Genomic DNA, 14,112 nt, shown 5'->3' with positions numbered 1-14,112 from the left:
CTACACCTCAGAAAGTTTTTCATAAGGATTATAGTTAAGATTCAATTCTCTGTTCATTGCAAAAATCACACCACTTTTTTTAGAACTCGTATGTGTAATGGTAATGCTCTTATTTGCTAAATTCTGTTTTTCAGATATTAAAAAATGAACAAGAGAAAGAAGAGTCAGAAAAAGCAGCTAATGCAGAAAATACTGAAACTGATGAAGTAAAGAAGAAGGAAGAAGAAGAGAGGAAAAAAGAGGAAGAGCGTAAGAGGAAAGAAGAGGAAGAGAGAAAGAAAGAGGAGGAAGAGGTTTGTGAAACTTCTTTTTTGTATTTTGTGTGATTGTTTTTCATTGATTTAGAAGAGAACACATTTTTTATTGTAAGGGGATACAAAGTAATGATGCACTAATGCATCTTAAGTGATGTTACTGGACTGTGCCTGTTTTAGGTTACATTGCGAGTGAAAGTTTCCTTTGTCTTGGCTGTATTGTCAAAGAATCTCTCACTCCAAAGGAATCAGCTGTTCCCTTGTACTAGAATTAGTGTGGCCATAAGCTGCAGGAGTCTTTAGAAAGGTCCAGGATAATGGCCAAAACTCTGTCTTTGAAATTGGCCCTGGGGTAATCAAACATAGATACAAAAATGAATACTGTTTTCTTACATGATCACTGATTCCTGCATATTTGAGGAAGTGCAGTTTGCTCACATCCATTCTCTGTCTGTCATATTTATTGGACCAAAACCACAGCTCCCAGTCCACAAACAGGCCCCATGGACCTTTCTTTTTTTTCTTCCTTCTGCTTTACATGCCTTGGTTCAGCCTATCGACAGCACATCAACCCCAGATACCACATCATTCCAATTCATTCTATCCTGTGCAACACTTTCACCCCTGTATGTTCAGACTCTGAGCATACAAAATCTTTTTCATTCCATCCTTCCCTCCAGTTTGGTCTCCCCAGTTTCCTTGTTGCCTCCACTTCTGACACACATCTTTATGGTCAACCTCTCCTCACTAGTTTTCTACCAATTTCCAAACCATATCAGCACACTCTCTTCAGCTATCCCAAACTGCACTTGTTTTATTATATTCACACCTGTTTACCTTATTATTACTTGATGAAACTGCCTTACACCACATGTTGTGCTCAAACATTTCATTTCAGATACATCCACCCTTCTCTGCACATGCTCATCTATGTCCCATGCCTTGCATCCATATGATTTTTTTGGAACTACTATACCTTCAAAAGTACCCATTTTTACCCTCTCAGATAACAGTCTCTCATTTGACAACATCCTTCTGTGCTTCCAAACCTTCACCCCCTCTCCCACCCTATGACTCACTTCTGCATCCATGGCTCCATTTCTCTCCTACCCCATGACTCACTTCTGCCTCCATGCTCCACTTACTACCAAGTCTACTCCCAGATACCTAAAACACTTATAGATTTCTCTCCATTTAAACGCTAACTTCATTGGACTTGATTGAACTGCTGAAGGTAATTTAATTCAAAACTTGAGATATGGAGATATGGTAAAAGGTAAAAGGGGTGGAACAACTCACTGCTGTGCAATAAAGTCCTAGGTCTATAAGAAGCAGTTAAGAAGCAGCAAATGAACAGTATTATGTGAATATGGTCTCAATTTTCTTCCCCAAATAGAAAAAGAAAGCCGAGGAGAGAGAAAGAAACTTGCTTGAAAAACGGTATACTCTTCCTGATCAGCCAATGATTGTTGTGCATCCATCACGCACTGCGAAGTCGGGTAAATTCGACTGTACAACAATGTCTCTTTCTGTACTTTTGGATTACAGACAGGTGAGTATCATATTTATTCTTAGGTAGATGATTTGAGTTTAACAGTTTGATTTCTCCATCTAGAGAAATAGTTTAAAAGGAGTGTCACAGCTTACAGAGAGTACATGAAGAACTAGTAACAAGCAGAACTTTTATTTTTGTTGGGACTCTGAAATTCATTAGGAACAGTATGAAATTCATTAGGAACAGTATTGTAGAATGTCTTCCACAGCACTAATTTTTCTTGCTCGAGATGCAAGAGAATACATAATTTTCCTCCTGAATGCCACAATTTTTCTGGGGATCATAAACCAAGACCCCCAAGCAAGCTGCATCAAGTTATAGTTTTGCTTTTGTGTATTGCCTTTGAGAATATATGGGGGCATACAAAGCTCTTTGCTGACACTTTAATGCTGTATTTGGTTCTTTGTGTTGCACTCATTAATTTCTCATTTTGTTTTCATTCTCAGTTGTTAGTTTGTGTAAAATATATTTATCAATTAGATGTCTCTGGAATTTTTATAAAATTTTTGGTGAGTTTAGTGAACCATTTTTTGATGTTGAAGAAAAAAAATTGTAATTGAATGTTGAAGTTTTTATGTAGATTTAGGTGAGGATATTAGGTGAGGATATTCCCTCAAAGGCCCAGTCCTCTGTTCTTAATGCTACCTCGCTAATGCGGGAAATGGCGAATAGTATAAAAAAAAAAAAAAGATGAATACAGTGAATGCTTTTTTGATGTTGAAGAAAAACATTGTCATTGAATGTATTAGTATGTTAATAGCAGCAAAAATGTTTAATGGAATTAAAGTATGCAGTACTCATTTTGTTTGTTATGCAGTTTTGACACTACAGTTAATAAACAAATAACAATAAGAATGATGAGGATCTTATCAGTGATTTGTCCTATCTTAAGATTTCTTTCTTTTCAGGAGGATAACAAAGAACATTCCTTTGAAGTGAGTCTTTTTGCAGAACTATTCAATGAAATGCTCATGAGAGATTTTGCCTTCCGAATCTACCGTGCTCTCTTTGAAGCTCCTGAGAAACCTGCGAAGGAAGAAGTGAGGATAATTTTTGTTTAGGTATTTTTAGAAGTTGCTGGAGAAGCCTTAGAAAGGTCTGTGGAGGGCTGTTAGTGGATAGGGGCTGTGGTTTTGGTGCAGTTATACATGACAACTAGACAATGGATGTGTGCAAATGAGGCCTTTTTTCACACACACACACACACACACACATGCACACACACACACACACACACACACACACACACACACACACACACACACACACACACATACATTCATTCATTTATTCATTCATTGTGCCACCCCACCCCACAGGAAACAGCATCGCCACCCCTGTGTCATTGAGGTAGTGCCAGGAAACAGATGAAAGAAAAGGCCACATCCACGCACACTTAGTCTGTAGCTGTCATGTGTACTGCACCGAAACCACAGCTCCCTTTCCGCAAACAGGCATCACAGACCTTTTCATGGGTTACCCCAGACATTTCACATACCCTGATTTCCAACTGTCTACCTCCTTCTCTCTTAGTCGCCTTCTACAACATGTAGGGAATATGAAGGCCATATTCTTTCTTTCCTATCTCTGGGGATAACTTGTAATTTATGTAGCAAAAATATGATGTTACTTGAAACTGAAATTGATACAGTTTATCACTACCTTTATTGTGTCTTATTTGAATAGGAGCATTTTGAGTGACTAGATTTTTAGGGAATGAATTATAGGTAGGTATTATCTTTACCGGGGTTTTAGGGGAAGACGAAAAAATTGAAGCACCTTATAGTCTTGAGAGGTTCATTGAAGGATAATATGTGGTATTGACAGATATAGGCATTGGTGCCTGGTTTCCTTATGTGGTTGATTATTTCTTTTGTTATTTCTCTTAATTTCAGAAGAAAGAAAAAGAGGAGAAGAAAGAAAAGGATAAGGATAAGGAGAAGAGAGAAAAGGAAAAAAAAGATGACAAAGATGAGAAAGAAAAGAAAGAAGATAAAGAAAAGAAGGATGAGGAAGAAGAAAAAGATGAGAAAATGGAAGAAGATAAGCAAGCAGAGAAAAAGGAAAAGAAAGTGATTGAGAAAGAAGAGATAAAAGAAGAAAAGGAAGAGAAGAAAGAAGAAGAAGAAGAAGATGAAGAAATGGAAGATGATGAGGAGGAGGAAATTGTAAGTCTGTCATGTTACAGATGACTTTTTTGTAGTTGTAATTTGCTGGAGTTCAGAAGGGTTAGGGCTTGCACTTCAGCTTTCCACATCAATGTTTTAGTAGGGCTTTGTCATCTCTTAACTCGCATAACCTTTACACCTTTCATTAGTGCACTTTACAGACATAGTGCATTGTGTTTAGAGTGGTTATTGGTGCTTATGCACTTGTTCATGAGAAGATCATGAGAGACAAGTGTTTTGGGAGCAGTTAAGTGAGTGTGTCAGCAGTGCATGAGACCGGGTATTTGTGATGGGTGATATGAATGCGAAGGTGAGTAATGTGGCAGTTGAGGGTATAATTGGTGTATGTGGGGTATTCATTGTCGTGAATGGAAATGGTGTGCTGAAAAAAGACTGATGATTTCGAATACCTGGCTTAAAAAGGGAGACATACATAAGTAAATGAATGTGAGTAGGAGAGGTGGTCAAAGGGCATTATTAGATTACATGTTAATTGTTAGGTGTGTAAAGGAGAGACTTTTGGATGTAAATGTGCTGAGAGGGGCAGCTGGTGGGATGCCTCATCACTGTCTTGTGGAGGCAAAGGTGAAGATTTGTAGAAGTTTTTAAAAAAGAAGAGAGAATGTCGGGGAGAAGAGAGTGGTGAGAGTAGCGAGCTTAGAAAGGAGACTAGTGTGAGAAGTGCCAGGAGAGAGTGAGTGTAGAATGGCAAAAGGTGAGTGGATGAGGAATGTGGCATGAGAAAGTTTGGAGGTGGTCAGGTTAGAATGGGTAGTGAGTGGTGGGATGAAGTAGTAAAGTTGTTAGTGAAAGAGAAAGAGGCATTTGGACGATACTTACGAGGAAGTAGTGCAAATGACTGGGAGATGTATGAGAGAAAGCGGCAGGCAGTCAAGAGGAAGGTGCAAAGGTTGAAAAAGAGGGCAAATGAGTGTGGGTCAGAGAGTATCATTAAACTTTAGGGAGAATAAAAAGATGTTTTGGAAGTAGGTAAATAACATGCATAGGACAAGAAAACAAATGGGGACATCAGTGAAGGGGGCAAGGGGAAAGTGATAACAGGTAATGATGATGTGAGAAGGAGATGGGGTGAGTATTTTGAAGGTTTGTTGAATGTGTATGATGACAGAGTGGCAGATGTAGGGTGTTTTGGTCGGGGTAGTATGCGAAGTGAGCATCAGGGAGAGTGGTTTGGTGAAGAGAGAAGAGCTGGTGAAAGCCTTGCTGAAGATAAAATCTGGCAAGGCTGTGGGTTTGGATGGTATGGCTGTTGAATTTATTAAGTAAGGGGTGACTGTGTTGTTAATTGGTTGGTAAGGATATTGAATGTATGTGGATCATTGTGAGGCGCCTGAGGATTGGCAGAATGCATGTATAGTGCCATTGTACAAAGGTAAAAGGGTGTAGGGCATGTGTATGAGTAGGAAGAGAAGAGAGTGGTTGGTTCCCAATGAAGGTCTGTCTGTGGCAGGGGTGTGTGATGTCCCCATGGTTGTTTGTTTATGAATGGGGTGATTAAGGAGGTAAATGCAAGAGTTTTGGAGAGAGGGGCGAGTATGCTGTGTGTTGGAGATGAGAGGGTCTGGGAAGTGAGACATTATTGTTTGCCTATGATACAGCTCTTGATGACTGATTCAGGTGAGAAATTGCAGAAGTTGATGACTGAGTTTGGAAAAGTGTGTGAAAGGAGAAAGTTGAGAGTAAATGTGAATAAGAGTAAGGTTATTAAGGTTCAGCAGGGTTAAGGGACAAGTTAGTTGATATATGAGTTTGAATGGAGAAAAACTGGAGGAAGTGAGGTGTTTTAGATATCTGGGAGTGGACTTAGCAGTGAGTGAAACCATGAAAGCATGAAGTGAGTCATAAGGTGGGGGAGGGGGCAAAGTTTCTGGGAACAGTGAAGAATGTGTGGAGGGAATGTTATCTCAGAGAGCAAAATTGGGTATGTTTGAAGGAATAGTAGTTCCAGCAGTATTATATGGTTGCAAGGCATGTATGGAGGAGGGTGGATGTGTTGGAAATGTTATGTTTGAAGACAATATGTGGTGTAAGGCATTTTAATCAAGTAAGTAATGAAAGGGTAAGAGTGCTGTGTGGTTGAGAGAGCAGAAGAGGGTGTGTTGAAATGATTTCAACACATGAAGAGAATGAGTGAGGAAACGTTGACAAAGAGGATATATGTGTCTGAGGTGAAGGGAACAAATTGGAGGTGGAAGGGAGTGAAATTGATTTTGAGTGATCGGGGCCTGAACATGCAGTAGGGTGAGAGGCATGCAAGGAATAGAGTGAATTGAAACAATGTGGTATACCGGGGTCAACGTGCTGTCAGTGAACTGAATTGGGGCATGTGAAATGTCTGAGGTAAACCATGGAAAGGTCTGTTGGGCTTGGATGTGGATAGGGAGCTGTGGTTTCAGTGCATTACACATAGCAGCTAGAGACTGATTGTGAGGGAATAAAGCCTTTTTTATCTGTTTTCCTGGTGCTACTTCACTGATGCAGGGGGTGGTGATGCTGTTTTCTTTGGGGCAGAATGTCGATAGGAATAGATGAAGGCAAGTATGAATATGTACATGTGTATATATGTATATGTCTGTGTATCAGTATGTATATGTGTATATGTTGATATGTATATGTATGTACATGTATGTGCATGTTTGTACATATGTGTGTATATGAGTGGATGGGTCTTTCTTCTTGTTTGCTGGCGCTACCTGTCTGATGCAGGAAACAGCGATCAAGTATAATAAAAATGAAATATAACATTATTCTTCACATGTACATCTTTTTCAGGATGATGAAGACTCCAAAGATGAAACCATTAGTGCCAAAGGTGGGGACAGCAAGGAGAAAGATGAACGTAAGGATAGTAAAGAGGGAAAGAAGAAGGATGATAAGAAAGATCGAGAAAGAAGAGAAAAGAAAGAGAAGAAAAAGATGGTCACAATTGACCCATATCTTCTTTTGTCATTTGTTTACTTTGACCAGACACATACTGGGTATATAATTGACCGGGACCTGGAGGACATTATCAGTATGCTTGGTCTAAATCTCTCTAGAGCACAGGTATGCATATATGCTTTCTGTTTTTTGTTTTTTCATTTAGCTTAAGTTCTTCAGATTAATCTCTGCCATGACTGTCTAAATTACTGAAAAAACATTTTGGTATTTACATAATATGCTGGAAAGCAAGTCACCAGAAGCTAGTGTTACTTGGAATTATGATTATGTGGAGGGGGAGCTGTGGTTTCGGTGCATTATTACATGATGACTAGAGACTGAGTGTGAACGAATGTGGCCTTTGTTGTTTTTTCCTGGCGCGACCTCGCGCACATGAGGGGGGGAGAGGGTTGTTATTTCGTGTGTCGCGGGGTGGCGATGAGAATGAGTGGGGGCAGACAGTGTGAATTGTGTACATGTGTATATATGTATATGTCTGTGTGTGTATATATATGTATACGTTGAGATCTTATTTATTTTTATTTTGCTTTGTCGCTGTCTCCCGCGTTTGCGAGGTAGCGCAAGGAAACAGACGAAAGAAATGGCCCAACCCACCCCCATACCCAGTGTATGCACACACACGTCCACACACGCAAATATACATACCTATACATCTCAATGTACACGTATACATGCCTTACATCCTTGATAAAAACTTTTCACGTTGAAATCTATAGGTATGTATATTTGCGTGTGTGGACGTGTATGTATGTACATGTGTATGTGGGTGGGTTGAGCCATTCTTTCATCTGTTTCCTTGCGCTACCTTGCTAACGCGGGAGACAGCGACAAAGCAAAATCAATCAATCACATTTAGAAAAGTTATCAGTAGCCTGGTCAAATATCTGGGCTGATTCAGTAAACTTTATACTCTCTTTAAAAAGAAAATAAATGTTGGTGGGTCAGCATCCACCATTCACATTTCATATTAATAGGAACAAAGTACTGCCCCCTTTCTCAAGTGGTTGGGTCATACACTCTTGCAGTTAGAAAATAGGAAAACAGACATAAGCCATGAAGGAATTTTATCATGTAATCATACTTTCTCTTAAGAAAGGTGCCAAGTTTCACTCTTAAACCCAGCCACAACTTTTTTTTAACTTTCTGGATTTTATGAGCACCTTTTATGCCTTTTTCATAAAGTCTGAACACCAAAACCTACTCATTCTTGAAATTCAGAATGTTTGGCTTGGCTGCAGAGTACATTGCCAGACTGCATTTTAGGCCTAGTTTAAGTCTTCCATTTAGAAAATAGGAAAACATGCATAAGCCATGAAGGCATTCTATCTTGTTATCATATTGTCTCTTCCCCTAATGAATGGCTTCAAGGCCAGTTTCACTCTTAAATCCAGCCACAATTTTTGTTTTTACTTTACTGGATTTCAGGAGTACCTCTTATGCCTTGCTCTTCAAGTCTGAACACTGGAAACTGCTCATTCTTGAAATTTAGAATGTTTGGCTTAACTGTAGAGTATATTTCCAGATTGCATCAAAGGCCCACCTAAGGAAGGTTCATTAGGTCACTCATTACATATGATTCACATTAACATCCTGATCTGGACCTGGGAAGTATTCTTTCTCCCCAATCCCCAGGGATAATTAATTAAATGTACAATATGAAAATCATTGCAGCTTGGAAGCCCAGTAATATAGGGCATTTTTGGGATTTGCTTCTTTAGGCCTTGTCATGTGGCTTTAGGTAGGGAACATATTTGGGCTCCCTTTTAAGTGAAGACAACTAAAAAGGCAGTGTTCTCAATACATCTCCTCAATTGTCATTAGACAAGTTAGGAAAATGGATCCATTTCAGTTAGGCAACTTTTACAGAGATAAAACAGCTTACTGGCCATGGGCAGAACCAAAGCATATGAAATAGGATGAATTTTGAAATATTCGGGACTTGGCAGTCAGTGATGTCTTTGGTTTTGGTACATTATTTTTTTTTTTTTTTTTTTTGTCGCTGTCTCCCGCGTTTGCGAGGTAGCGCAAGGAAACAGACGAAAGAAATGGCCCAACCCACCCCCATACACATGTATATACATACGTCCACACACGCAAATATACATACCTACACAGCTTTCCATGGTTTACCCCAGACGCTTCACATGCCCTGATTCAATCCACTGACAGCACGTCAACCCCAGTATACCACATCAATCCAATTCACTCTATTCCTTGCTCTCCTTTCACCCTCCTGCATGTTCAGGCCCCGATCACACAAAATCTTTTTCACTCCATCTTTCCACCTCCAATTTGGTCTCCCACTTCTCCTCGTTCCCTCCACCTCCAACACATATATCCTCTTGGTCAATCTTTCCTCACTCATTCTCTCCATGTGCCCAAACCATTTCAAAACACCCTCTTCTGCTCTCTCAACCATGCTCTTTTTATTTCCACACATCTCTCTTACCCTTACGTTACTTACTCGATCAAACCACCTCACACCACACATTGTCCTCAAACATCTCATTTCCAGCACATCCATCCTCCTGCGCACAACTCTATCCATAGCCCATGCCTCGCAACCATACAACATTGTTGGAACCACTATTCCTTCAAACATACCCATTTTTGCTTTCCGAGATAATGTTCTCGACTTCCACACATTCTTCAAGGCTCCCAGGATTTTCGCCCCCTCCCCCTCCCTATGATCCACTTCCGCTTCCATGGTTCCATCCGCTGCCAGATCCACTCCCAGATATCTAAAACACTTTACTTCCTCCAGTTTTGCTCCATTCAAACTTACCTCCCAATTGACTTGACCCTCAACCCTACTGTACCTAATAACCTTGCTCTTATTCACATTTACTCTTAACTTTCTTCTTTCCCACACTTTACCAAACTCAGTCACCAGCTTCTGCAGTTTCTCACATGAATCAGCCACCAGCGCTTTGGTTTTGGTACATTATACTTGACATATTACAAAGCATAGATGGGATGGATCAATGAAATTTGAATGACTCTACAATTTGTTTGAGGAGATAAAGGTGGTTGTAATAGATGATATGAATGCAAAGATGAGATGTGATATGATTGGCAAGGGTTGGTAAATAGGGAGTCCATGAGCATATGAGAATGGGAGTTATTTTGTGGATGTCAGTGCTGAAAGGGGTACATTCCTTGCAAATACTTTTTTCAGCACAAAATGATTGGCAGGTATACATGGATGAGAAATGATGAAATAAAAGAGCAAGAGTTTTAAAGAGGATTCTACGGAGACAATGACTGTTTTGCAGTTTTTGTGGGGTTGAGGTTCAGGGAGAAGTGGAAGTATGGTGTTAAGAAGAATGGATGAATAAAAGTGTTGGCAGGTTAGAAGATAAATGAGAAAGAAAGCAAAGAGGATTATGAAAGTAAGTTGAGTGAAAGTTTAGATGAAAGTGCAGTAAATGTAGGGATGCAGTCATATATGGATCATGGTTAGGTGCGTGAGGATTGGCAGAATACCTATATTGTGCTATTATTAAATGCAAGGGGGATAAAGGTGAATGTTTAAAATACAGAGGTATTGGTTAGGTGTATCTTGAATTTTATGGAAGGGTGGTGATTAAGAGGATGATGGTGCAGACAGTGCATGATTGGGGAGGAACTGTGCAGTTTCAGAAGTGGTAGGGATGTATGGATCAGATGTTTGCTTTGAAGAATGTGATAGAAATACATAGGGAAACAGGTACATTTGTATGTGGCATTTATGGATTTCGAGAAAGCACATGATAGGGACGATAGAATTACTTTGTAGGTGTTACAGATATGTTGTGTGGGAGGAAAGCTGTTACAAGCAATGAGAAGTCTTTATCATGAGACTAAGGCATGTGTATGAGTAGTTGGAGAAGAGGATGAGTGCTTCCAGGTGAAGTTGGGTCTGTGGTAGGCATGTGTGAATTCACCATGACTCTTCATTTTCTTTATGTATGGGGTGGTAAGTGAATACAAAGATTTTGGTTTGAACAGTCGTTCTGCTACGTGGTAGGGGTTGGGATGCTTTGGCTGTGAGTCTGGTATTTTTGCAGATGATATGTTGCTAGTGGCAGATTGTTGATGATATGATGCTGGTGTTAGATTCAAGTGAGAAATTGCAAAGGCTGGTGTCTGAATTTAGAGAGTGTGTGAAAGGAGAAGTATGAAAGTGAATGTGAACAGAAGTAAGGCTATTTGGTTTAGCCATGCAGAGAGAGGTTAGGGAGGGAGTTTGACTGGAGAAAACTTAGAGGAGGAACCAAGGGAGCTGAAGTGAGATGAATTGAATGAAATGGAGCTGTGTGGCCCATAGGGGGTCATGCGGTGCTATTGAGCTGAGCGAGAGCTTGTGAAGCAGCCAGGGGAAACCATGGAAAGGTCTGTGGGCTTGGTTATGGATGGGGAGGGTTTTGGTTTACATGCAATGTGCATGACAGTAAGAGAGTGGATTTGAACAAGTGAGGCCATTCTTTTGTTTTTTTTACTGCCTCATTATGCAGGAAATGGCAAGTTAGGGTGAGAAAAAAAAAGTAAGATACAACCAGTAGATCCTTCTCCTTCTAGAACTGATATTTTCTATGTTTACTGGAAAGACTACCTCTTCTTTGCCAGTTTTGATTCTCCAGAAGAATTTGGTCTACACCAGTATGAGACATGTATTGCAAAACAGTGCCTCATGCCACTTCTGTATTTCATATAGGTAAAAATATTCTTTCAGCTAAAAAAGTTGATGTCAAAAGTTATGTCTCGAGATGTTCTACACTACCGAAAGCTGACTGACGTGTCTTTGGATGATAAGGATAAGCCACGGGACGTTCCCCCTTCAACAGACATGGAGGTTTTGGCAAAGGGTACGTGATAATGATATGTTACTAATAACAGAAATGTATTCAGTGCTTGATGATAGTCTCCTGTTATTTTAGCTTGTGTCCCTTGCATGCCTTACACCTCAGAAAATTCTCACCACATTTGTGCTTCATATTTTGTAATAGTATGATAGAAGAGGTGTTACCTGTTTTTACATTTTATCAGTAAAGAACCATGTACCTGTATTTCAAGTTATCAGTAGAGAACCACCTACTTGAATTTCAAGTTGTCAGTAGAGTACTATCTACTTGAATTTCAAGTTTCAGCATGTGAAAAAGTTTCTTGAATTTTCGAGAATGAATAGTAGATTAATAATGATTTCATATGATTTTAGCCGTAAAGGCTCATTGGCCTTAGTTTTCCTTCTTTAGTATCATTGTGATGAAGTGAAAGGTTGGAGGTGAGTGATTAATCTTATAGTGTATATTGGGTGTCAGACTTGCTTCATGTCGCATACTTGGTGAGATTTCACTGTACTTCCTTTGAGCTACACTTAACATGAATTATCAGGTCCCTCAGGCAAAAAGTGCTAGCATAGTTGTATGAAGACATTTCGCTTGGAGTATGTGACTATACAGCTACAGACTTCTTTTTTTTCCCACAAAAGAGTGTTCTATCCTGATGTTTAAAACTCTTTCTGCATAAAAAAAAGCATTCTTGAAACCATACATATGACATTCTTGGTGCATATGATCTAAGTCAATTTGTCAATGCTATTAGATTTGCTCTTCAAATTTCTTGGGATTGGGGAGTGTTTAGATCCAAGATTTTTTGGGTTATAGACACTGATGTTTGTGGTGGGATTCTCCAGTTTTCATAAGTTATTTATATGTACTCCATGTTAAAACACATTTTAAGAGTATTTATTCTCTGCCAAGCACCACAAATTTTTCTGTATTTACTCCGACTTTGTTGCATACCCTGGTTCAGCTCGGTGACAGCATTTCAACCACTGTATATATGATTTTCTAGTTTGCTCTGTTCCATAGTTACCCAGTAACTCAAAGCCTCTTTTACTCCACCCCTACATTTGCTCCTTGGTCTCCCCACCCTTGCTTCCTCCGTTTCTGACATGTATATTTTCATAATGAGTCTCTCTTCACACTTTCTCTCCATATGTCCAAACTATTTTGACAGAGTCAGTTCAGCTCTCATATTCATACCCATCTTACAACCACACCTCTTTCTTACACTGTAAACCCTTCTCACACCACTGATTATTCTCAAGCATTTAATTCTGACACATCTACCCTGCTCAGTTCTTTTGTATTCAGGACCTATGACTCACTTATACAGCACTGTTGGGTCTACTGTAATATCAAAAATACTCATCTTTGCCTTCATACACATTGACTTCTTTCCACACACTCCTTGGTGCACCCAAGGCCTAAGCTACCTCCTCACTCTATGATTTACTTCATTTCCATCCACTGTTGTGTCCATTCCCATGGATCTAAAGCATTCTGCTTCCTCCAGGTTCTTTTCATTCAAACTCAGTATTCAAACCAACCTGTCTTTCCTCTCAGTTAAACCTCATAACTTTTCTTTTTCTCACACTGACTCTCAGCCTCTTCTTTTCACACATTCCCAAACTGATATACCACCTCCTGGAATTTCTTACGCATGTCTGCCACTAGAGCTGTGTCACCTGCAAACAGTAGATGACTAACCTCCGAGGCCCTCCGCTCCATTCATATTGTAGAATTGCCCCTCTCTCCATAGATATCAGAATAGTGGTGACAGTTAGTGATGAGGTAAGATGGAGTGAATATTTTGAAGGATTGTCAAATATATTTGATATGGTAGCAGACGTAGGGTGTTTAGCTTGTGGAGATATGCAAAGTAAGAGTCATGGAAAGTGGTTTCATGAAGAGAAGTAATGAAAGCCTTGCAGTGATGTTTTTCTTTGCTCTCACTAATAATGATGCAGACTTGCTTGAAGGTAACTCGCTGCTTGCTCTGTTACCTCTTGTAGTCAGAGTCCAGCAATGCAATAAGTCATAAATATACTGAAAAGCAGGAATTTTGTGCTGTACTTTAATAAGTAACATTAAATATAAGATTTGATGCAATTATCTCAGGAATGTTGATCAACACTAATAGTTTTTCTACTAGGGCATTTGTGCCTTTTACATCTTGTTCATTTGGGTTATGACCCCAGTTCTAAAGAATTTATTTCACGATGGTATGTGCCGTATTTTCCCTAATCCACCTCATATAAATGAGAACAGAGCTGATTTTAATAGATCTTTTTTTATCCCTTTGGATTTGAATGTATCCTTCTGAGTACACTGAAAGCAGGATGACACAT

General features: G+C 39.5%; 1 protein-coding gene across 2 annotated transcripts in view; it reads left to right on the top strand.

Moving 5' to 3' along the window:
* LOC139749794 (cell division cycle and apoptosis regulator protein 1-like) overlaps positions 1–14,112 on the top strand; it is an 86,171-nt gene that overhangs the window by 51,196 nt on the left and 20,863 nt on the right. For both annotated transcript variants that reach the window (XM_071664050.1, XM_071664051.1), the window contains exons 11-16: positions 135–293; positions 1,651–1,806; positions 2,718–2,849; positions 3,705–3,977; positions 6,771–7,043; positions 11,653–11,785. In XM_071664050.1, the coding sequence (XP_071520151.1) occupies positions 135–293; positions 1,651–1,806; positions 2,718–2,849; positions 3,705–3,977; positions 6,771–7,043; positions 11,653–11,785 (1,126 nt within the window). The remainder of the gene's footprint in view (positions 1–134; positions 294–1,650; positions 1,807–2,717; positions 2,850–3,704; positions 3,978–6,770; positions 7,044–11,652; positions 11,786–14,112) is intronic.

This window comes from Panulirus ornatus, chromosome 8, assembly GCF_036320965.1.
Source record: "Panulirus ornatus isolate Po-2019 chromosome 8, ASM3632096v1, whole genome shotgun sequence".
NCBI classification, from domain to species: domain Eukaryota; kingdom Metazoa; phylum Arthropoda; class Malacostraca; order Decapoda; family Palinuridae; genus Panulirus; species Panulirus ornatus.
This window is presented reverse-complemented; position numbering and strand designations above follow the sequence as displayed.